This window comes from Gobio gobio, assembly GCF_949357685.1.
Source record: "Gobio gobio genome assembly, chromosome: 25".
NCBI classification, from domain to species: domain Eukaryota; kingdom Metazoa; phylum Chordata; class Actinopteri; order Cypriniformes; family Gobionidae; genus Gobio; species Gobio gobio.
In genome coordinates, this window is record NC_137121.1 from 7,524,778 (window position 1) to 7,550,315 (window position 25,538).

Here is a 25,538-nt window from a genome sequence, read left to right on the forward strand (position 1 = left end):
ACGGTGCTCTGCAGTGGCCAAAAAGGATATAAACAGTGAATTTTGAAGTGATATATTCTTGAAAACTCAGAGATGTGGATTCGGACAGCAATTAAATGACCACACAACCTTGTGTTTGTCTAAAGCAGGTCATTCGGCCGAGGATTTTTACTGGGGTGGTGGGAGACGGACGGCAATAAAATCACTGACTAGCCCCTGTAAATGATGACAATACCTTCCGAGAAACAATTACCGTGCAAATAGGGCTTCAGCAACTCCTTCACCACTAACGGAGCGAGCTGGAAAATCAAACTTTTCCCGGGACACAACATCATGGCCACCAACAGAACTCAGCAAAGATTGTTCTGGCTCCGGCTTTAACTTCTGGATATACGGAAGCGGGGCCACAACAGAATGAATGGCTTCGCTCGCATCTTTCTCCGCCGCCATTACTGAACTACAACTCAAACTAGCGCACGACATCAACGCCATCGCTCTCAGCCACTCCCTCTGTTCGCTGATTGGACCGGTTAAAATTTGTTCGGAGAAAACCTAAGAATATACCGCAGTCCCAGACGGAGTACTGAAGGAAAATGAAAATTGAGCGGAAGTTCGTATGAGGAGGGCGGAGCCAGGCTAGATTATAGTAGGTGCACTGTTAAATATCTGCCTGTAGTTTACTGTAAATTAACGGGGAAATATTTTACAGTGTACCATACAAAATATATATTTAATTTCTTATGCTATGAAAATGTGGTTTTATTTTTTGCATTATTATCATCTCAATTATTATTATAAAATGCCTCAATATTTGTATATCATGGTGATATTTGATTATGCTGCCTTTAATTTATTATTTAAATTTGTTGTTAAATTTTCATGACAAACATTGATACAACCAAAAAACAGCATTCTGGTTACCATACAAAATTATATATATATCGAATTAATCGCAATTAAAAACAGGATGACTGAAAAAATGGATGCTGTGTTAATTGTGTTAAATATTTTTAACACATTAAACTGAAAAAATGAATCGCATGCCTTAATGCACGAATTTTGACAGCACTAATATATATATATATATCAAATGTTGTATATATTTTAATATATAGACATATTATATAATATTGTAATACCTTAAAAAAATACTGTATTACAGCAACGCCGATCGCCACTGAAAATATTGGCAATAGTAAAACATTTGACATTTTTGTCACAAAAATAATTAATGGCTTCATTTTCCTTATGCAAAATATAATTTCTGCCTGTTTCTTTATAAGTTAGTTTAATTTCATCCATTTTTATTTGATTTTGAGGTGAAATATGACCCTTTATGTGAGGCTACATGAGATCCACCCACATGCATTAAATCTTTTGATTGTTTCTTGAACATGTCACAGGAATAAAGCCCATCATGGCCCATTTGGTGTACATAGTTTCTCTCGCAATGAATAAATCCATGGGCTTGACACTGAGCTCTCGAGAGGCATCATCAGACAGTGTCTGTGTCCTCTCTGTCCATGTGTGTCATTGTGTTTGTCTCCAGTGCTGGTGGGAGTTAATGTGTCATGTTCCTGGCATCCGCTCTCAGCATGAGCAGCACAGTCATGCGTGTGTGTGTGTGTGTGTGTGTGTGTGTCAGCTGGACTGAGGGTCTGCAGAGGTAGCTGGTGTCTCCAGCCCGACTCGCTTTAGTGATTCTTCATACTTCCTCTTTCCCAGAGTCACTACGTCCTCTACTTCTTCTGCCAAGTCCCGTCTACCACTGTCCACCAGCGCTTTCATCAGCCGCTGCACCGCCCCAGGCCCCGCCCCCTGCTGCCCTCTCGCCCAATGAAAGAGCATCGCCAATACCTGGGCCGAAAAGTCGTTCCTGACAAAACAAACACATGCCATTTTATTTGTATTACTATTTATACCCGCAATTTTTGTTGTGCCATTTTTAATATATAAGTTAAAATGATGTGTGGCGGTATTTGATACGCTGCCTTTAAATTATGATTTCAATTTAAAAAAAATTAAAAACAGTATTGTTATTGCATAAACTCATATTTGACCATTTTTGATACAATGCAACAATTAAACTGTATTCTTGTAACCAAACAAAATATTATTTGTTAATTATTGTAATTATATGTAATGTGTAACAAGGACCATGTAAAATAAAGTGTAACCAATTTCAATAAATGTGTTCTATTAATCAACAATATAGCAGAGAACATTATATAAATCATGAATAATTTAATTAAAGGGGTCATGAACTGGCTTTTTTTATTTTATTATACTGTTGTCTGAGGTCAACTTATGACGTTCTTGTGGATTTACATTCAGAAACATCATAATGAATAAGTAATAGGCTATTTTCTGCCCTGGTTTTGAGGCTCTCTCAAGAAACACTGGGTTTTGATGGGCGTGCCGCACTGAAGACTTGGAAGTAAAATTGGATAACAGTTTTGCATATTTAATGAGCTTCAGCTCCCCTGTGAGTACAAAGCGTGTTTGTGTTTTGAAAGTGTGTGGAGAAACAGCAACCGGAATGATTCGTCCCACAGGGCTCGCAAAATGTCTTTATCAAACATAAAGATTGATTGGAATGTTATTTTTTATTACTTGGCCTGCCCGATCGGTGGATATATCCGCGAACAGTGCATTACACATACACATACACACACACCAAGTACATTGCAGACTGCATTATCAAAACATCCGCGATTGTATTTTTCCTTCAAATATCAAGTCAAGTGAGTGAACTACGCACATCAAGAACGTAATGTTATTTCACTATTTATAATAGCCTGTCGTCAGGCCGGGCTTACGTTTTGGTAGACGTATGGAACACACATAGCCCCGGGACGTTGGGCTTTGCGAGCCCTGGCCCATACATGTCCCCAAGTCTGATCCCGAATCGCAATGAACCAACAACACCACAAATAAAAGATTCTCCAGCCTGTGACAGTGTCTCTGTTCAGTTAGACACGTACACATAATCAATAGATATCAAACAATCTGTAACAATGCAATACTATCACATATAAAAAACATTTTTACTCACATAAGTGTGTTTAATCTCATCCTGTCTGCAAATCCAGTCTCTTGTTTACAAATGAATCCGTGGTTAAATGAAGGAACAGACGCAATGTGTTCCCCACATGAGCTGGATATTCATTAAAAATAAAGTTCATCCATGCATTCATAATATTGGAATCCGAATGAAGCTTATGCGGTATGTTTAGAAATTCTATCTGGTTTGTTGGCCTGTGTTATGTTAGTGGCACGAGTCGGTGGGCGGGGCTACAGAATCAGGTATTGTTCTTCTTCTCTTCAGGCGGTGCTTCACTACACTCAGATGTTATAGCCGGGCACATTCTGAGATTGATCATTTGCTGGGCCTGGTGTCTATAAAAGCTTGACTAACAAGGAAGTTTTCAGCTCTGAAACTTACAGGATAATCTTGTATTACCAGGACCTTTTATATATAAAAAGCTTGAGGGAAAGTTGATTTCTCAATTCATGACCCTTCAATTCTGAAGCGTTTCAATTAAAATGCAAAGAAATGTCAGCATAAATGAGGAACAAAATGCATTTATTTATTTCAAGGCATATGACATGACATTTATTCCACAATTACTTAGTTTTCATTTTATATGAATAATCATATTCCTTATTTATGTAGGACAATTAGGCACAATTTATCCACCAATTTTCATCATTATAATTTTTCCAGAGGTTAATATATATGTATACGCACACAATTGTCAATTAAAGCATGGATGGATAAAATAAATAAAATTATATAATTATATATTTAAGTAAATAATAATTAAATAGTTAAATATATAATGAAATGTTGCAAATAAGCACTTTTAACCCAAATTTTATTAACATAATCAAATGATTAAAACTGCATTCTCATAATCATATATATATACCATCACCATTGAAGATAATGGGAATAATAAAAGAGAAACCACTGGAAAAAATACAATAATAAAAATTGCTGGATAAAATGTGTCTAATTGTCCTAAATTAATTAAAATACAAGCCTAAAAAAATAAGGCATACAATTATTCATATCAAATGAAAACTGACATTAATTGTGGCATAGATGTCATGCATATGCCTTGAAAAAAATAATACATTTGTATAATACATTGTTGATTAACAGAACACACTTAGTGAAATTGGTAACACTTTATTTTACATTGACCTTGTTACACATTACATGTACTTACCATAGTAATAACAGTCAATTAGGCATAATTACATGCAACTAAACCAAACCCTAATGTTCTTAATTCAATACTTAACTAGTGTAACAAGGACACCTTCAAATATAGTGTAACCCTGAAATTTGAAAGTTGAAATGTAACTTGAGGTGAGAGCAGACTAGAGAGAGAAAACGAGTGTGCATGCATGCGTGTGACTGCGGACCGTCTCCTGCAGTGTCCCAGATGGCTGACTGATCAAAACAAAACACTCAAAATTCACCATTGCTGTCTTCATTTCTTTCCTCCATCACTCACTTTCACACCGCCTCTCTCTCTTTCTCTGAACTGCATGGCCCACAGTGATTATGAGTGATTTTATACCAGCGCAAACACACCTGTGATCCGCTCCCTCTTTGCTCCCTGTCAGTTTCTACTATCCTATCTCAAAGCCAAGAAAAGCTCATGAATATTAATGCACTCATACTGATCTTTCCAGTCATAGAATGTCATTAATATTCAACGAGTCAGTGTTCTCAGATAACTAATGTTGCAATAAACATGTATAATACAATTTAGACCTGGACCTGCTGTAAAATCTGTAGTAAATGTGTGCTATAATAAAGACTGAAGGTGCTGATGTACAGCGCCATCTGCTGGCGGGCTCTTTCCACACTCCGCACCGGCTCTGACCCGAGGCTCACCTGTGTTGGTTTCGGATTCGTTCCAGCTGGTCGTAGCCGATGCCCAGGTTGATGCCGATATTCTGCCACTCCTGGTTGATGCGTAAGGAGATGGACAGCAGGTTGGTCTGTGTCAGGTAGCCGCTCTCCGGGTCGCCCAGGTTCAGCTCGCCGGAGATGTTCCCATCACAGTCAGCGTTCTGTGTGTGAAAATATGAGAAAACAATTATTATTTATCTGTCATAGTTCAAACACTAGTGAGCTGCCCGTCTACTGTCTACATAGGCAGCCTCCTAACCAAAAGGGAAACTAATAAGTGACTGATTTTAACCATTAACGGGCAGAAACTCTCCCACACGAGAAACTTGAATAACGTTCATAAATGATTCCAGCACACTCTGACATTAACAGGTTGCTAAACAAACAACACAATATTCTAATAAGCTCTTTAATTTGTGCATTTTAATTGGTACTATATTATATATACACATTTATATACACATATATACACAGAATTTATAGAAAAGTATTGTTAATTTTTTTATCAAATATATTTTATTATTTTACACAGCATATTGCTTTAAAACTGTAATTTACAGAAAACATATATAATAATATATAGTAATATATTGCATTCTGGGATTGTCTTAGCGAGACTTAAGGCCTGTTCAGAAAAATATAACGATCACTATATTAATGTCCACACCAGAGGACGATATCGTTCTGTTTATAATAAGCGTGCGCTGCAGTTTTGTCATCTGCCACTTTAAATGCTCGAGCTCTTTAAAGCAGGATGGATTCTGATTGGCTGTCAATGTTTTTATCGTTCATCACATGGAAAAAAAACGTTCTGAAAGTGATTCTGTGCCGTTATCGTTATAGTTGTGGTGTCAACTCTTCTATTATTTTATATTTAGAACGATTTAAAAAAACATTATAGCTATAATTATATAGTTATAGTCCTTGGCGCCCAATCATACACCTGGTGCAATATGCCAAGACGTGACGCAAGTGTTTTTTGCTAGTTTCAGCCCGACAGTTATCATTTTCACGTCCAGCGCCGACTTACATTGCATTCAAGGTACACATTTTTACATTTTTGTCAATTCTTGCTTTCCTTGGGAATCGAACCCATGACCTTGGCGTTGCTAGCGCTCTGCTCTACTGTTTGAGCTATAGGAAAGCTGGTTTTTAGGTCAACTGAAAACGACTGCGCCATTGACCAACACAAACCTGGCGGGTGCACAACACACATACACTCTGATTATTACACACACAGGGACGGTTAAAAGCACACACACATTTTTAAATATTAAAAATAAAAGGATTCCTCTCTGGAGAAGCATTCAGTCTTTCCATGTTAATAGCGAATCCGCCATGGTGCGAGCGCAAATGGCTTTTAAAGGGGATGGGAGATGAGACTCTGATTGGTTTATTGCACGTTACGCCCCAAAACACACCCATGACTCATTAAGAGACTAGGGACAACCCTTTTAGACCATGCGCCTGTCGTTAAACTAGTAAAAGTGGATTGGGACACGCCCTAAGTGCACCTGCGCCATCAGACCATGCGCTCAGATCAGAGCCCTTGGTGTGAACGGGCCTTTAGGAGCGAGGTATCTTATAATACAAAATATAGCATTGTATAACACAACACAGCATTGTGCACTGTGGTTAGTCTTAGAGGTCGCTCACAGAAATCCGCAGAGGAAGTGTCGCCATCCACTGGTTGTCGTGACCTTTTCTTTTACTCGCTACTTCCTCTGGAAGATCATTAGGCACTTCACCCCTGTAAAATGAAACCTGGAGGGACACACGTCTCATTACAGGAGAGGTACATCATCATCATCTGATCAGATCACATTTGAGGTCAATATGCAAAGCTATATGTTGGATTCCACAGTGGGAGGAGCTAAACCAAACATACTGGACTGATCTAACAGCGATTAACCCGCTCACCTGTCCTCTCACGGTGCCCTGCTGTGGCCGGGTCGGGCACACGTGCACCTCTTTAATGTTCTTCAGGTGAGAGTAAAAGGTGAATGAGAGTCTGCCATCTTTACAGTCAGGACGGTCTGAGGACACCATTCAGGTTAACTTTAATATGTTTAATAGTTTACATCTATTCATGCTGTATTGGCTGAGGTGTGTTTTTTATGGTAAACGTGTGTGTGTGTGTGTCCACCTGCGCTGATGTCAATGCCTCTCTCAAAGCCAGCGAAAAACTGCTCTCCCTCCAGCAGGATACACAACTCAGACGGCTGAGGACCTTCATACTGCTCCGACAGAGACGTCAATCTGTTTTCAGCCTAAAGAGAGACCAGAATAACAACTGCTTTAGAGCTTATAATTATAATATATAATATATACTGTATATATACACCGATCAGGCATAACATTATGACCTAATATTGTGTTGGTCCCCCTTTTGCTGCCAAAACAGCCCTGACCAGTCAGGGGTCAGCATGGGCACTCTGACTGGTCTGCGGCTGTGCCGCCCCATACACAACAAACTGAGATGCTCTGTGTGTTCTGACACCTTTCTATCAGAACCAGCATTAACTTCTTGAGCAATTTGAGCTCCAGTAGCTCGTCTGTTTGATCGGCCCACACGGGCCAACCTTCACTCCACACGTGCATCAATGAGCCTCGGCCACACATGACCCTGTCGCCGGTTCTCCACTGTTCCTTCCTTGGAGCACTTTTGATAGAGACTGACCACAGCAGACCGGGAACACCCCACAAGAGCTGCAGTTTCGGAGATGCTCTGACCCAGTCGTCTAGCATCACAATTTGGCCCTTGTCAAACTCGCTCAAATCCTTACGCTTGCCCATTTTTCCTGCTTCTAACACATCAACTTTGAGGACAAAATATCACTTGCTGCCTAATATATCCCACCCACTAACAGATGATCATGAGATAATCAGTGTTATTCACTTCACCATGTCATAATGTTATGCCTGATCGGTGTATAATTAGAATATATATTCATAGATTGATTTCCTGGAAACCTAATATCACAGACTTGGACACTTGAGATCGTCACATTGCATTTTTCATTACATCGACTTCCAATCATATGCATGTGAATGCAGGAGACAGGAAACGCAATGTGAATTTCGCTGCTTTCCAGTGTCTGTAGAAATTTTGCTTGCTCAAAGTCAAGTGTAACCATGGCATTAGTAAGCAACAACCTACCCAGAACCCCCTAGAAACCACACACACACACTCACCTTGTCAGACGGCAGGCACTGCAGCAGAACCTGCTCTGGGTCGCTTTTTCTCTGTAGCGCCAGGAATCGAACCCGGAACTGTTTCAAGCGGTGATACATCTTCCTGACAACCCCACTAACACACCTGTGAGTGGTGTACCACAACCAGTACCTGAACACACACACACACACACACTGTATATGACAGACTGCATGTGTTAACGCAACTGGTCACAAGTCTGGAATAATTACAATTTTATTATCTTGAAAGAAGTCTCTTCTGCTCACCAAGGCTGCATTTATTGATCAAAAATACAGTAAAATTGTGAAATATTATTAAAATGTAAAATAACTGTTTTCTATGTAAGTATATTGTAAAATGTAATTTATCCCTGTGATCAAAGCTGAATTTTCAGCATCATTCCTCCAGTCTTAAGTGTCACATGATCCTTCAGAAATCATTCTTGATCAAATAAATGCAGCCTTGTGGAGCACTTCTGTGCTGCTCACCATGAGAAGTGTGTGATGGAGAAGACGGCGTAGATGTGTGTGACGTAGAGGGACACCTGAGCGGTGATGTCAGTCCAGGTGTGGGCCGTGGGGTCGCCGTGCATCAGGTGCAAACGGGACATGTCCACCATGTGACCTGAACACACACATATGAGCCTAAAGCATTGATCTGCAGTACACATGGCTTTGCTCAGAAAGAGTAGCACACTACCATGTGTAAACTGTGCACAGCTCAACACCAAACAACACTGCATCCCATGACTTGACCTTCCAATTTCAGACAGTAAGGCCACATTTACTTTACATGGTTCAAGTGACCCAATTCCGATGTTTCCTCCCATGTGGTAAGCAGGAAAAAAGCACATGGATTCAGATGCTCAGATCGGTTTCAGGCCTCATTCATATGTGGAAATAAATCTGATATGAATTGGATATGTGCATTTGCATTTGTGGACAAATCGTTTTTTGAAAAAGCAATGGTGGCGAATGTCGTCCACCGCAATCACATGACTCCTTTCAATGGCACAATGGAGAACGAAGGCTCAGCCCACTTAAGAGCATTTATGAAATGCACTTTCTGTAAAGCTGCTTTGAAACAATGTGTATTGTGAAAGCGCTATACAAATACATTTTGAATTGAATTGAATTGAATTAAGAGCCCAGCGTTTTTACTTCCCTTTCGGCCTAAGCTTTTCGGGGTCAGTATGTGTCTAGCTTGGGTTGTTTCACCAAATATTTAGTGTAAACGCTGATATCACTTTTAAAAGAAGATGTTCGTCAGAAAAATCATATATACACTCAACAAATCGGAATTGGGCATCAATACCTGCAGTGTAAATGCGGCCTAAATGATGACAAACTAAATCAACTGTGATTTTCTTGAATTGGATACCACTCACTAAATTAGGCATGATTCAGTGAGGTCATGTGACAACATTGCCATTTTATATCACATACTATTAAAACTTATTTTATTTTTATATATATATATATATATATATATATATATATATATATATATATATATATATATATATATATATATATATATATATATATATATATATATATATATATATATATATATATATATATATATATATAGTTTCACATATAATAAATAAAAATTGGCAATATAAAGTATATACTAAGCAATATGCAGTGCACTGGTATTCTGCCAAAATAAAAGCTTGAGGGTATATACAGTGAGGAAAATAAGTATTTGAACACCCTGCTATTTTGCAAGTTCTCCCACTTAGAAATCATGGAGGGGTCTGAAATTGTCATCGTAGGTGCATGTCCACTGTGAGAGACATAATCTAAAAAAAAAAATCCAGAAATCACAATGTATGATTTTTTTACTATTTATTTGTATGATACAGCTGCAAATAACTATTTGAACACCTGAGAAAATCAATGCTAATATTTGGTACAGTAGCCTTTGTTTGCAATTACAGAGGTCAAACGTTTCCTGTAGTTTTTCAGCAGGTTTGCACTGCAGGAGGGATTTTGGCCCACTCCTCCACACAGATCTTCTCTAGATCAGTCAGGTTTCTGGCCTGTCGCTGAGAAACACAGAGTTTGAGCTCCCTCCAAAGATTCTCGATTGGGTTTAGGTCTGGAGACTGGCTAGGCCACGCCAGAACCATGATATGCTTCTTACAGAGCCACTCCTGGGTTATCCTGGCTGTGTGCTTCGGGTCATTGTCATGTTGGAAGACCCAGCCTCGACCCATCTTCAATGCTCTAACTGAGGGAAGGAGGTTGTTCCCCAAAATCTCGCAATACATGGCCCCGGTCATCCTCTCCTTAATACAGTGCAGTCGCCCTGTCCCATGTGCAGAAAAACACCCCCAAAGCATGATGCTACCACCCCCATGCTTCACAGTAGGGATGGTGTTCTTGGGATGGTACTCATCATCATTCTTCTTCCTCCAAACACGTTTAGTGGAATTATGACCAAAAAGTTCTATTTTGGTCTCATCTGACCACATGACTTTCTCCCATGACTCCTCTGGATCATCCAAATGGTCATTGGCAAACTTAAGACGGGCCTGGACATGTGCTGGTTTAAGAAGGGGAATGCATGATGCCATGCATGCTTTCAAACCATGACGTCTTAGTGTATTACCAACAGTAACCTTGGAAACGGTGGTCCCAGCTCTTTACAGGTCATTGACCAGCTCCTCCCGTGTAGTTCTGGGCTGATTTCTCACCTTTCTTAGGATCATTGAGACCCCACGAGGTGAGATCTTGCATGGAGCCCCAGTCCGAGGAAGATTGACAGTCATGTTTAGCTTCTTCCATTTTCTAATGATTGCTCCAACAGTGGACCTTTTTTCATCAAGCTGCTTGGCAATTTCCCTTTAGCCCTTTCCAGCCTTGTGGAGTTGTACAATTTTGTCTCTAGTGTCTATATATATATATATATATTAGTACTGACAAATCGATTAATCACATCCAAAATAAAAGTTTGTGTTTACATAATATATCTGTGTGTACTGTGCATAATTATTATGTAAATCTATATAAATACACACACATGCATGTATATACTGTAAATATATTTATATAATTTATATTATATATAAATCTAATATATAAAAATGTTTGCAAATATATACATGCATGTGTGACAACTTTTAATTTGGATGCGATTAATCGATTTGACAACAGTAATATATATACAGTGGGGAAATTTTTACCCTGAACTTTATTTAGACCCCGGTTCCTGCGGTCGAAACACACTGAGTACCACCCCAAAGTCCCTAGTTCCTGAGTTCCTAAAACATCAGAGAACTGTGAAGATGCGAAAGTATTGTTAAATGATTTAAATATTAACTTAAAATATAAGGGGGCACTTCATGTAAAGGGTTCGGCAGACAAAAAAGTTTGGGAAACCTCTGAATTAAATAAAAATATCAAAGCGTCATTTACAAAAAATGAAATAAATAAAGACAGCACAAGCACACTTTTCAACATCTGACAAAATAAAAGAGTCTGAAATGCTAAAACAATAGATCTAGTGTTGAAACCGCTTACACATTCCTCATTTGTTGGCCAGCACTAACGTCTGGAATAAGTTAAACCGCTAATATCTGTAAATCTCAGGCAGGAATGAGTCTCTAAGAAGATTAAGATCTGCTCAGTTTAACAATTAAACCGTTTCCTAGAAAGAAGTGAACGTGATGCAATACCAGTCACTCCAGGTGGAAGAGGAACCTGCACTGTGATTGGCTGGAGGAAGTGCATGCTGGGAGTTTGAGAGAGGCATAGCAGTGGGCTGGCACTCGCTTGAGGGTCTCCAGTCAGGTCCTGCACCTCAGACAGCGCCACCTGCAGGACCTGAGGGGGAAAAAACTAATATATAAACACAGAATTGAGCAATATGATGTCATGTCATATGTCATATCCAGTGTTGGGGGTAACGCATTACAAGTAACTTGAGTTACGTAATAATATGACTTTTTCCAAGTAACTAGTAAAGGAACGCATTACTTTTCAAATTTACAACACAATATCAGAGTTACTTTTTCAAAAAAGTAACGCAAGTTACTTTTTTCACATTGATTTGACTGACAGTTCTCTTGTCCCCATGTTGAGAAAAATAAGTGCAGAGGCGTGTGTGTGTGTAAACATGAGGGTTATTGTAGTTCTAGACTAAATGTGAGCATTTATTTATCTCACTTGCACAATAAAGATTCTGTACTCCTCAAAATGATTAAAATCAGTCAAATGCAAAATCAGAGTACTATGCAAACCTCCAATAATTAAATGTTAAATAAAACAACTATTTTTATGCGTAATCTACCTTTATATTTAATTTACCAATGTCTCGCTGCTGACCTTTGATGATGAAAATTACTACATTTTTTGTTTTTATTTTTCTCCTGCATCCTATTCTCCCATTATCCAGAGCTGCGCCCTCTACTGTTCATGCGGGAATTTGCATTTTTACCTCAGCCTGGGGCTTATTATATAAATTTTGCTATAAAGAGGTCTTTACCGTTGCACAAAAATATAACTTTTTTTGTTATAAACATAAACAAAAACAAGCCCAGCCCAGGTGAGAAAAAGTAACGCAGAAGTAACGTAACGCATTACTTTTCTTAAAAAGTAACTAAGTAACTCAATTAGTTACTTTTTAAGGGTGTAACGCAATATTGTAATGCATTACTTTTCAAACTAACTTTCCCCAACACTGGTCATATCCGCATCAGTCCGATTAGCTCATTATTAGTGGTTGTTTTTTCTAATTCAAAGTGATAGTATATTCTTGTACAGACCTGCAGTGTGACCGTACGTGTCTCTGTTGTGCACTCTGGAGGGAAAGTAAGTTTGATCCCCGGGTCGAACTGAGACACCAGCAGCGCCCCCTCTGGGGACACGGAGCAACTGTCCAGGAAAGGACGAGAGACGGCCACGAACCACGAGAACTGCGCCACACTGCAGCAGGCCAACTACATACACAGACACGAGGATATATATAATGCTCTCATGATGGCAACATAACGTTTGGCGGAGGCGGATCTGATTGGCTCACCCGCGCCGGGCGGCCCCCTGGCCTGCAGCTGTGCTTCTCACTTCCTCTCCGGGTCTGGGTCTGCAGGGTCGTCCAAGACTGACCATCAAACCTGCGCACCGTGACATCACCTTTACGTGTTTTGCGATATGGGACGCACACCTCTACCGGCTAAAAGAATGACACCGGAAAAATCATTATAATTACTATATTTTAAAAATATTCATATATTTATGATCATTTATTAGATTTTCTTTATAATTGATCATACATAATACTGTATTTTATTAATTTATAAAAGTTATTAATTACATTATTTTTTTTGTATTACTCTATTAGTTACTACTTATAAAACAGGAACTTTCTTTCACTATAAAAAATATTATAATTATTAATATAATAAATATTTATTGATTATAATATTTCATTTATAATGGTTCATGTTATTCATTATAATAATAATAATTTATCTATAATATTTATAATATATAATATTAATTTATAGTTTTAATTATTAGTTATTACTTGTAAAACAGGAGCTTTCTTTCACTATAAAATTATTATAATTATTAAAATGATATATATTTATTGATTATAATATTTCATTTAGAATAGTTCATATGTTATTCATTATAATAATACTGTATTTTATTAATGTATAGTTTTAATTATTAGTTATTACTTGTAAAACAGGAGCTTTCTTTCACTATAAGAATTATTATAATAATATTCATATATTTATTGATTATCATATTTCATTTATAATAGTTCATATGTTATTCATCATAATAATAATGTATTTTATTAATTCATAGTTTTAATTATTAGTTATTACTTGTAAAACAGGAGCTTTCTTTCACTATAAGAATTATTATAATAATATTCATATATTTATTTATTATAATATTTCATTCATAATAGTTAATATGTTACTCATTATAATAATACTGTATTTTATTAATTTATAGTTTTAATTATTAGTTATTACTTGTAAAACAGGAGCTTTCTTTCACTATAAGAAGTATTATAATAATAATCATATATTTATTGATTATAATATTTCATTTATAATAGTTTATATGTTACTCATTATAATAATACTGTATTTTATAAATTTCTATTTTTAATTATTAGTTATTACTTACAAAACAGGAGCTTTCTTTCACTATAAAATGTATTAGAATTATTATATTTTATTATACTTTAATAATATTCATATTTGTATTAATTATAACATTTATTATACTTTATTTATAATAGTTTATGTTATTAATTATAATACTGTATTTCATTAATGTATAGTTTACTGAATACGTTTTTATAAAACAGGAACTTTCTTTTACTATAATATATAATATACAGTATGTATATATATATATATATAATTTTTATATTTTAATAATATTGATTATATTTTATTTATACATCTTCATATATTAATTATAATAATACTGTACTTTTATTAATTTATTTTAATTTTTTGTTTTAACTGTATTAGTTATAACTTATAAAACCAGAGCTTTCTTTCACAGTAAAAATTATAATTATTATATTTTATTAATATTCATATATATATATATTAATAGTGCTGTCAAATCGATTAAATGCATGTCACATAAAAGTCTGTAAATATACTGTATATATATATATATATATATATATATATATATATTTACATATAGTTTTATGTTATATGCAATGAATCGATTTGACAGCACTATTTATACTATTAATTTATAATTTTGCATATTTTATTAATTATAATAATATTGTATTTTAACCATTTATAGTTATTAACTGTTTTATTTATACATCATAAAACAGGAGATTATTCACTAAGTATTTATATAAATATAAGCAAAAATGACAACCTTCTCAAATGTGGCTCCGTGTGGGCGGAGCTCCAGCTGTCGACTCAACAGGATGTCATGCTCCTCTAGCCACACCCACTTCCTGTCTGGTCTCCTCTCCGCCCACTGGAGCTGTGTGACCGTGCTCACACATCTCCGTGGAAACAAGAGCTCCGCCCCTCCAGGGAGGAACACGTGACAACCAGCAGGTGATACTTCAAAACTGATGAGCAGAGAAGACTTACATTTGGTACATTATATTTTTTAACCCCTTAACTGCATGAAAATGCACTATCCAAACTTAAAGGGCTGTAATTTGGTCTCGTTTTAAAGAAGACACTCGGCAGATTATTGCTGAAGTGAAAGCAATTCAAAATATGAAAGTATGAAAACGTTATGGAAGTTTAAATTTACTGCAAATAAAAAATACTGTTCTAAATATTTTTTATTTTATATAAAATATATATTTTTTTATCTAAAATTACTATAAAATCAAAGCCATATGTCTGTGTTCCAAATTTGAAGTTGATATCACAAAAATTAAAGTTCCCATGAGATTTTGTTTAGGCGCTGTACCACAAATAGCCACCGGGTGTCATTCAAATTCCATTGATTGATTTTTTTTTTAATGCATTTTCCTGTAAATTTCTGTCCAAATGTCACTTCCATCACAGAAATATGGACCCTTGAGACTCAGACTAGTGCTGGGCGGTATACCGGTTCATACCGAATACCGGTATATATTTTTGTTATGATATGAATTTTGATGATACCGGTATAAATCACCCCCTAAAGCCTCATTCACTATTATTCCCTACATTATATTGTTCACTTGAAATAGTGAATGAAAACGAGTGAGTGAATTCGGACAGGCGCTGTGTGTACATCGGCTGTACACTCGTTATTGCGGTGCAATGTGGGATTGAATGAGTGCACTCAATAACGTCCACTATGGTTTCGGACACCACTACAGATGGCTGTCCCCTCAAATAATGCCCTATTTGAGGTTATAGGGGGAGATTTTCGGTTCAGCCCTTGATTTTCAGCGGAGAATTCAAACTACACGCGGCGCGCGAGAGAGAGCGGCTTCTGCGCGGAGCTGAGATTAAAGGGTTAGTTCACCCAAAAATGAAAATTATGTGACACCCGTAAGACCTCCGTTCATATTCGGAACACAAATGAAGATATTTTAGTTGAAAGCTGATGGCTGAGAAAGGCTTCAGACAGGCCTCCATTGGCATTCAGTACATTTACACTCCCAAGACCCATAAAAGGCACTTAAAACATCATTACAAAGTCCATCTCACCACAGCGACTCTACAATAATTTACGCAGATCCGGCGCTCAGACACATGACCCAGAAGCGATTTGTTTACAAGCAGAGGAAGACGCGCGTGTCTAAGCTGTTGAATTCTACATTGATCGTGCTTTAGGTCTCGGCGTAGTGCTCAAAATCGGGCTTAAGTGTGCATTTCATGGATTCCCGAACCCCGGCGCTACGTCATATTCTCGCGCATGCGTCGTGGAGGCACACACGGAAGACAAGAAGAGGTTGAATAAAGTCGTTATTTTGATTTTTTTTTTGCGCACAAAAACTATTGTCGTCGCATCGTAAAATTATTGTAGAGTCACTGTGGTGAGATGGACTTTGTAACGACGTTTTTAGTGCCTTTTATGGGTCTTGTGAGTGTAAATGTACTGAATGCCAATGGACGCCTATCTGAAGCCTTTCTCAGCCATCAGCTTTCAACTAAAATATCTTCATTTGTGTTCTGAAGATGAACGGAGGTCTTGACATGAGGGTGAGTAATTAATGACATAATTTTCATTTTTGGGTGAACTAACCCTTTAAGATTAAGTATTATATATATATATGGCCTATACTTAATATCAATGACTTGTATCAGATCCGAGGCACAAAAAATCTGATCAGGACATCCCTAATGTTAAATTATATTAGAAATATTTCACAATATTTTTGAGCAGTAGTGTACATTCTGCACAAACAGCACTAGTACAGTAGTGTGGCATTCTGATAATACACACACTCATCCCAGGGTGAGCACTAATCTGAGCCTGTCTGTGAAATGAACTCAATTCACCTGTGATGCTCAAGTCCGAGGTGCAGCTCTGGGATCTCAGAGCTTTCCAGAGCTGTAAAACACAAACAGTGTCACTGGGATCAAACAGGCTTAGCAATGAACAACAACATCCAGAATACATGATGTAACCCTAACAGGTCATATTTGTATGATTTCCTGGTACATTTAATTTCTGGTATTGGTAAGCTAAAGCGGCAGCAGTGACCTGGGGCCATGCGAGTGAGCGGTGGGGGCGTTGGGGGGCGGCCCAGCGGGTTGTTCCTCAGGTCCAGTTTGTCGAGCAGCGGGAGGGAGTGCAAACATTCTGGAACAGTCCTCAGATCATTACTCTGGATTACTAGCCGCCTCAGAGAGCGCAGACATCCTGAGAGAGACAATTCAGTCAGTCAGGATGTCACAAACGCTAGATTTTTCCTTCAAAAGCACCAAATCTCTCTCAGAAATAGTTGTTTCTACTGTAGCTAGCGTAGTTTAACGGCAGAAGATGGTTCTCCACACACTAATCAGGACACGTTAGGGTTTTCACGTCAAATTTAAGACTTTTTGAGACCTTTTTAAGACCATTATGAATGAAATTTAAGACCTATAAAGGAAATGCAATCACAAATTGACTTGCAAAGGAAATTAATTTATTCAAATTGAACAAATCGATAAACTTGCTCTTCCTCATGGCTTAATCCCACCAGGATTTCCTGACTTTTTGTTGTTGTGATTTTTACTGAAGTTGTGGTGGTAATTTCCAGAAATTAGCATTTGCATTTTTTTCATAATTAGGACACCACATTTACCATATTATGTATTATGTTAGATGCACAATAGCCACACATGACAATATAATAAACTAAATACATAAATCTTGTTTATTTTGGTTTACAAATAATGCAGGATCTCAAAAAAATGCATGCATGATATGTTGACTATTAGCTGAAGAGTGAAGAATAACATTTGTTTTATGTGTCCGTGGTACAATCTGAAAGAGAGTCTCTAATAACACGAAAGCTGATTGGAAAATAAACTCATATGTAGTCGTAATACAGCAAATTATATTTGGACTATTGAAACCTTCTAAAGCGCTGCAGGATTACAATGAGCATTAGAGGTAGCGTTCAATGGACGTAGGAAAATTAAGACCTGTTTAAAACTATTTAAGACATAGAACAGAATACTTCAGCGAATTTAAGACTTTAAGGCCAAAAATTTTGATTTTGATTTTTTTGTTAGACTTTTTAAGACCCCGCTGAAACCCTGATGTGGTTTGTGTGTTTATTTAGCTTTATAATCCATAAAAGAAATAATATCTTATATAGATTTTATCTTTTTGTATGGAAATGATTTATCCTTTCTGTCTACTTTGTTTCATATTAAATAAAATCTTACATTAAATATTCAATATTATTTAAAAATTATTACCAAAATTATTTATTAATTAAACTTTTTTTTAAAAGCGCCCCTATTTTTGAGAATTTTCTGAAAACGACATACCCAAATAAAAATGTCTGCAGGTCTTAAACCCTATGGTCTATATTCATAAATCTGGTCTTATTTTAAACTAGACACTTGAAATGTTGTTACCCGAGAGTAATAATAACTCAAAGTAGTATAGGAACCGAGTATGTAAGTGACTCACGTTTTTTTTAAAAATTGAAATTCACTTAGGCAAAAAATTATGAGACTTTAATGTTAAGGGCCTGAAAATAACCTAAATATAAAATTGAATGTCTGATCATGTTTTGATTCAAATTTGAGGATGATGGAGCTTCTGTAAGCTTTTATGTCAAGAAAAGTCTAGGCGTCAAAAAGGCCCTTTATTTCAGAATATATGTAATTGTAAAGAGTAGTTTTTCATTCAAATAAATCCGCAATAAACTGCTACCGTAATTATAATGGATATACAGTTACTGAAAAACTCAAGCAACTATTTATAGAATTTACAAAGTGTAAAAAACTCATTTAGTTGATAAAACCAGTCTGTCACAGAGTCTGCGCGCTCCTATCCGGTGTCTGCGCAAACTGAGAAGCGCGTGCCGGTGTGTGAATGTGAATGAAGACGTAAGCACTAGTAGTTTTTGTTGACAAAAAAATTGCGCAAGATGACGTCTTTTGATTGGTTACTATGTCCATCGATCAAAACTTTGCTGGCAAGGCATTGGCTAGGCATTGACTGCCTTTATACAACTAAAACCATGGGTGCAATGATTGACAGCTCGCATCAATCCTCCTGTATATGATAACTCATCAGAACGCCTGTGATTGAAGGAGAGAGACGAGGGAGGGCTTAACAATAGTGGAAGAGTCTATGCTTGCAGGGGATATCGCCAGAAACGGATTAGAATCAATATTTAATTGAAAATGGACATGATCGATTACTCTAACGGAAAACGCTCAGGCAAACAGAGGAGGATTTTTCTTTTTTTTTCCTCTTTTTTTGTTGTTTTGGATTAAAAAGTGGGATGCGCCACGTTTTCGAACCTTAAAAAACGGTTTCTGTGTGATCGGGGCCTTAGACGCCAACATTGCATTAAACAACGAGGTTATTTATAACTTACTTTATATAAAAACATTTCCATTTTATGTTCTCATTTAGCTAAAAGTGTGTGTGTTTTCATCACCCAGCGTCTCCGGCAGCGCTCTGAGCCTGTTATTTGACAGCTCCAGACTTTGTAAGTCCTGCAGTTGGCCCAGTTCTTCTGGAAGTCTCTCCAGCAGGTTGAAGGACACGTCCAGCTCCTCCAGCCTGCAGAGGAGGCTCACTCCCTGGGGCAGATCCACCAGCCTGTTCCCCAGCAGACTGACCCGCCGCAGGGACGCCAGCGCCCCCAGACCCGCCGGCAGACACGCCAGACGATTATGACACAGCAGGAGCTCGGAGAGATGAGAGAGAGAGAGAATACAGGGAGGAAGAAAGGAGAGACGGTTGAAGGAGAGATCCAGGTGAACGAGGAGAGACAGAGAGGAGACGGAGTCAGGGAGAGAGGAGAGGAGGCCAGGCAGAGGGTCACCCTGGGGGTCGTGGAAACGGTGTCCTGAAACACAAACAAGACAGAGGGAGAATATTAACACATGGACAAATAGATAGATGGATGGATGGATGGATGGATGGATGGATGGATGGATGGATGGATGGATGGATGGATGGATGGATGGATGGATGGATGGATGGATGGATGGACGGATGGATGGATGGCCGGATGGATGGATGGATGGACAAATAGATGGATGGATGGATGGATGGATGGATGGATGGATGGATGGATGGATAGACAGATGGATGGATGGATGGATGGATGGATGGATAGACAGATGGATGGATGGATGGATGGACGGATGGATGGACAAATAGATGGATGGACAAATAGATGGATGGATGGACGGATGGATGGATGGATGGATGGATGGACAAATAGATGGATGGATGGATGGACGGACGGATGGATGGACAAATAGATGGATGGATGGATGGATGGATGGATGGATGGATGGATGGATGGATGGACGGATGGATGGATGGATGGATGGATGGATGGATGGATGGATGGATGGATGGATGGATGGATGAATGGATGGATGGATGGACGGATGGATGGATGGATGGCCGGATGGATGGATGGATGGACAAATAGATGGATGGATGGATAGACAGATGGATGGATGGATGGATGGATGGATAGACAAATAGATGGATGGATGGACAAATGGATTGGTGGATGGATGGATGGATGGATGGATGGATGGACAAATAGATGGATGGATGTATGGACGGATGGATAGACAAATGGATGGATGGATGGATAGATAGATAGACAAATGGATGGATCCATCTATGGAGGGATAGATAGATAGATAGACAGGTAAAAAATGGATGGATGGATAGACAGATAGATGGATGGATGGATGGATGGATGGACAGATAGACAAATGGATGGATGGATGGATGGATGGATGACAAATGGATGGATGGATGGATAGACAAATGATGGATGGATGGATGACAAATGGATGGATAGACAGATAGACAAATGGATGGATGGATGACAAATGGATGGATGGATGGATGGATGGATGAATGAATGAATGAATGAATGAATGAATGAATGAATGAATGGATGGATGGAGGGATGAATGGATAGATGAGTGGATGGATAGACAAATAGATGGATGGACGGCCAAATAGATAAATAGATGATGGATGGATAAACAAATGGATGGATGGATGACAAATGGATGGATGGATGGAGGGATGTATGGATGGATGGATAGACAAATGGATGGATGGATGGATAGATAGACAAATGGATGGATCGATGGATCCATCTATGGAGGGATAGATAGATAGATAGACAGACAGGTAAAAAATGGATGGATGGATGGATAGACAGATAGATGGATGGATGGATGGATGGATGGATGGATGGATGGATGGACAGATAGACAAATGGATGGATGGATGGATGGATGACAAATGGATGGGTGGATGGATGGATAGACAAATGGATGGATGGATGACAAATGGATGGATGGATGGATGACAAATGGATGGATAGACAGAAAGAAAGACAAATGGATGGATGGATGACAAATGGATGGATGGATGAATGGATGGATGGAGGGATGAATGGATGGATGAGTGGATGGATAGACAAATAGATGGACGGACGGACAAATAGATAAATAGATGATGGATGGATAAACAAATGGATGGATGGATGACAAATGGATGGATGGATGGACAAATAGATAAATAGATGATGGATGGATAGACAGATAGAAAAATGGATGACAAATGGATGGATGGATGGATGGATGGATGGATGGATGACAAATGGAGGATAGATAGATAGATAGATAGATAGATAGATAGATAGATAGATAGATAGATAGATAGATAGATAGATAGATAGATAGATAGATAGATAGATAGATAGATAGATAGATAGATAGATAGATAGATAGATAGATAGATAGATAGATAGATAGATAGATAGATAGATAGATAGATAGATAGATAGATAGATAGATAGAGTGTTTACCTCTGATAGCCAGAGAGCGCAGCTGTGTGAGTCGGGGCAGGACACTCAGGCCGCTCTCTAGCGCCCCCTCATCCTCTGAGCCCAGTCGGAGGTACTGCAGGCCTCTCATCTGCTCCTGAACATGCTCCCAGAACACAGGAAGAACCTCTCCTCCGCCCCGATACACATCCAGAACCAGCCGCCCCTCGGCCAGCACGCCATCCAGCCCCACCGACGGAGGAAGAGGAGGAGAGAGGCAGGGAAAAGAGGAGGAAGAGGACGACAAGATGGAGGGAGCCCAGGTGTCCGTATGCTCAGAGTGTCCTCCTAATGAAGGACTCTCCTCCAACTGCAGCTTCCCAAAGCAATCTGGAAAGGCCACTTTCGTCCCCATTATCATCATCCTTCTTTCATCTGAACAACCATCAACTTCTCCTCCATCACTTGTGGCCAGCCACACGTTCTCTTCCTCCTGTTTATTCTCCTCTCTCTCCATCTATTCTCTTTTTTCTTTACTTCAGCCCCTCCTACAAACACTATATGATGGAGAGATGAGTCTGCCGCCTCCGTCTGCATCTTTCCATCCCCGTGGTGGGATCACATCTCTAGACTGGAGCCATGTCCAGACAAGCCTGGAGCGACAGAACGTCCTTCAGAGAGGAAGAAAGGTGTGAATTGGAAATGCTCAGAATCAATAAAAATGTAACACTGAAAAATCACACACACCAACCAGGCATAACATTATGACTAGTGAATAACACTGATTATCTTTTCATAGGTGGGTGGGATATATTAGGCAGCAAGTGAACATGTTGTCCTCAAAGTTGATGTGTTAGAAGCAGGAAAAATGGGCAAGCGTAAGGATTTGAGCGAGTTTGACAAGGGCCAAATTGTGATGGCTAGCCGACTGGGTCAGAGCATCTCCAAAACTGCAGCTCTTGTGGGGTGTTCCCGGTCTGCTGTGGTCAGTCTCTATCAAAAGTGCTCCAAGGAAGGAACAGTGGAGAACCGGCGACAGGGTCATGGGCGGCCGAGGCTCATTGATGCACGTGTGGAGCAGCAAAATTAGGTCATAATGTTATGCCTGTTCGGTGTGTATCTTCTGCTCATCAAGCCTTCTTTTTCAAAAAGTACAGAAAAAAACTGATTATTATGAAATATTACCATTTAAAATGTTTTTCTCTTTTAATATACTTTATTTGTGTGATGCAAAGCTGAATTTTCAGCATTTTTAGTCACATGATCCTTCAGAAATCATTCCAATATGATGATTTATTATCAATGCATGATGAGCATAAGAGACATATTTTAAAAAATAGTAATGTTTCCAAACTTTTGACCCATACTGAACATCCTTTTTGTTCAGATTTGACATGTGAACCGGTTTAATGTCGAGCCATATATATATATATATATATATATATATATATATATATATATATATATATATATATATATATATATATATATATATATATATATATATATATATGCATTATACTTTCTGGATATCTGTACTGGACACTGAAAACTCATTTGTGTCGACCACCAACTTCAGTAAGAGCAGTTTTGCCTAATTTTCTTTTCTTTTTAATGACAGTTGTAGCCAAATTTAGAGGTAACTAAGTTTACCATGGTAAATCACTGTAAAGGCACCATTGTCATTCATTCACGTGTGGCTAAAACTAAATCACAGCTGCATTAAAGTATGTAACAACATTTACTAGTGACGGAAAAACCACGTAACCACACCTTTATACCCTGAAATAAGTCATAAATCACGTTAAATAGCAACAGACTGACTGAATGATCACTGAACTGAGGGGTAAACACTTACAAGACAGGATTCTAGGCGCGTTTTTCTTGATGTACGGTCTCGCGCATTCTGTACAGAACCAAATATGTGATATTAATTTGATATTTACATATGTGGAATATGATAAGTTCACTTCCGTGTTTCATGCACATGTTTCGTGTTGACACCACACACCGCGGAACTTTGAGCAAAAGGCGGGAGGAGATCTCTTAAAGAGACAGTGCCCGCGAAAATACACGCGCGTTAAAGGGATAGTTCACCCGAAAATGAGAAATTCTGTCACCATTTGCTCACCCCTTCATGTTTTTTCCAAACCTGTATGGATTTCTTTCTTCTGTTGAACACTAAAGAAGATATTTTAAAGATAAACAGACAGTTGACAGCACCCGTTGACTTGTTTTTCCCTATGGAAGTCAATGGGTGTGTTTACTGACATTCTTTAAAATATCTCCATCAATTTAATCGAAAAGTTGTTCCAAATGTCTTGTGCTGAACACAAAAGAAGATATTTTGAAGAATGTTCCACACAGTTGCCAGTCACCATTGACATCCATTGTATAGATTTGAATGGAAGTCAATGGGGACTCGTGCAGGTTTAGATTAGAACAACTTGGGTCAATATATAATGACAGAATTGTATTTTTCTGTGATCTATCCATTTAATGTATATAATATAATATAATAATCTCACTTATCTAACAGTCTTGTGGATGAGAGACTGAAATGAAACGTCTTCCTCTGCTGTTGTTGTGTTTTTTTATGCATGTCTGGACATGTTCTGCTTTCCCACCTGCTGATGTGTGGGATTGGTTTAACCCACTGAGACTCCAGGATAAATCCAGGATAGATTTCCTTCTCATGAGGGAATGAAAGTACTGATGAGATGAACATCTAAGCATCCGAAGAGTTTTATTTTGATGGGACAATAATTAACCTTGGGTGTGTGTCTGACAAATAAATAAACACATTTGGTTTTGTAAAAGGATAGTCACGCTCAGTCTAATATCAATTATCAAATTATTGATTCTTAAACATCTGTTTTGTGTATGCTTTCAGAGAACATGCCCAATGACTGACCTCACAAAAGACAAATATTTTCCTTGAGATTCTGTTGCTGTCCAAATGTGGGCCAAAGGATACAGTTTTGCTGTTGTCATTTCACAACACACTTTTTTTTAGGAACATTCAATCAGATCTAAAAATATCCACAGCAACAAGCTCAAAGACTTCACATCTTTTGGTAAATGGACTGCATTTATAGAAATGTTATAACTTTATTTTCTTAATATATTTTTTATATTTATAATAAAGTGCATTCTGCTTCGGATTCTTATTTTTTTAGCAATATTGTCCAGTTCTACTATAATTATTATACATATGAGTTCATTTTAATTGAAAGATAATTGCACTTTTAAAAATGAATTTTATGATATGAATAAATATGAATTGAAAAAAGTTATATATATATACATTTTAGATCAAAATGACTGATTTTGTGGTGGTCATTTCCAGAAATTTTAAATGCAACATAAAGATACAGATATAAACAGTGCTTTAAGTGTAGGTAGGCTACTGTTTGTTTTCATAATCAGATTTTTCATATCATACTTTAAATCGCGGAACTGGAGAACTGTTAACTGAAGAAAAAA

At 37.8% G+C, this 25,538-nt stretch overlaps 1 protein-coding gene across 1 annotated transcript; it reads right to left on the reverse strand.

Annotated features, from left to right (window-relative positions):
• Positions 1 to 1,264: 1,264 nt before the first annotated feature.
• Positions 1,265 to 24,074, reverse strand: pidd1 (p53-induced death domain protein 1). The gene is made up of 16 exons (XM_079808864.1): positions 23,911 to 24,074; positions 22,095 to 22,723; positions 19,677 to 20,090; positions 17,273 to 17,431; positions 17,068 to 17,119; positions 14,987 to 15,188; positions 13,137 to 13,286; positions 12,880 to 13,053; positions 11,791 to 11,938; positions 8,594 to 8,729; positions 8,105 to 8,255; positions 7,056 to 7,179; positions 6,830 to 6,945; positions 6,566 to 6,673; positions 4,892 to 5,070; positions 1,265 to 1,855 (listed from the first exon to the last, which is right to left on the reverse strand). Exons 2-16 carry the CDS (start codon positions 22,567 to 22,569, stop codon positions 1,621 to 1,623), a joined length of 2,823 nt encoding a protein of 940 aa, XP_079664990.1. The 5' UTR covers positions 22,570 to 22,723; positions 23,911 to 24,074; the 3' UTR covers positions 1,265 to 1,620.
• Between the last annotated feature and the right edge of the window lie 1,464 nt (positions 24,075 to 25,538).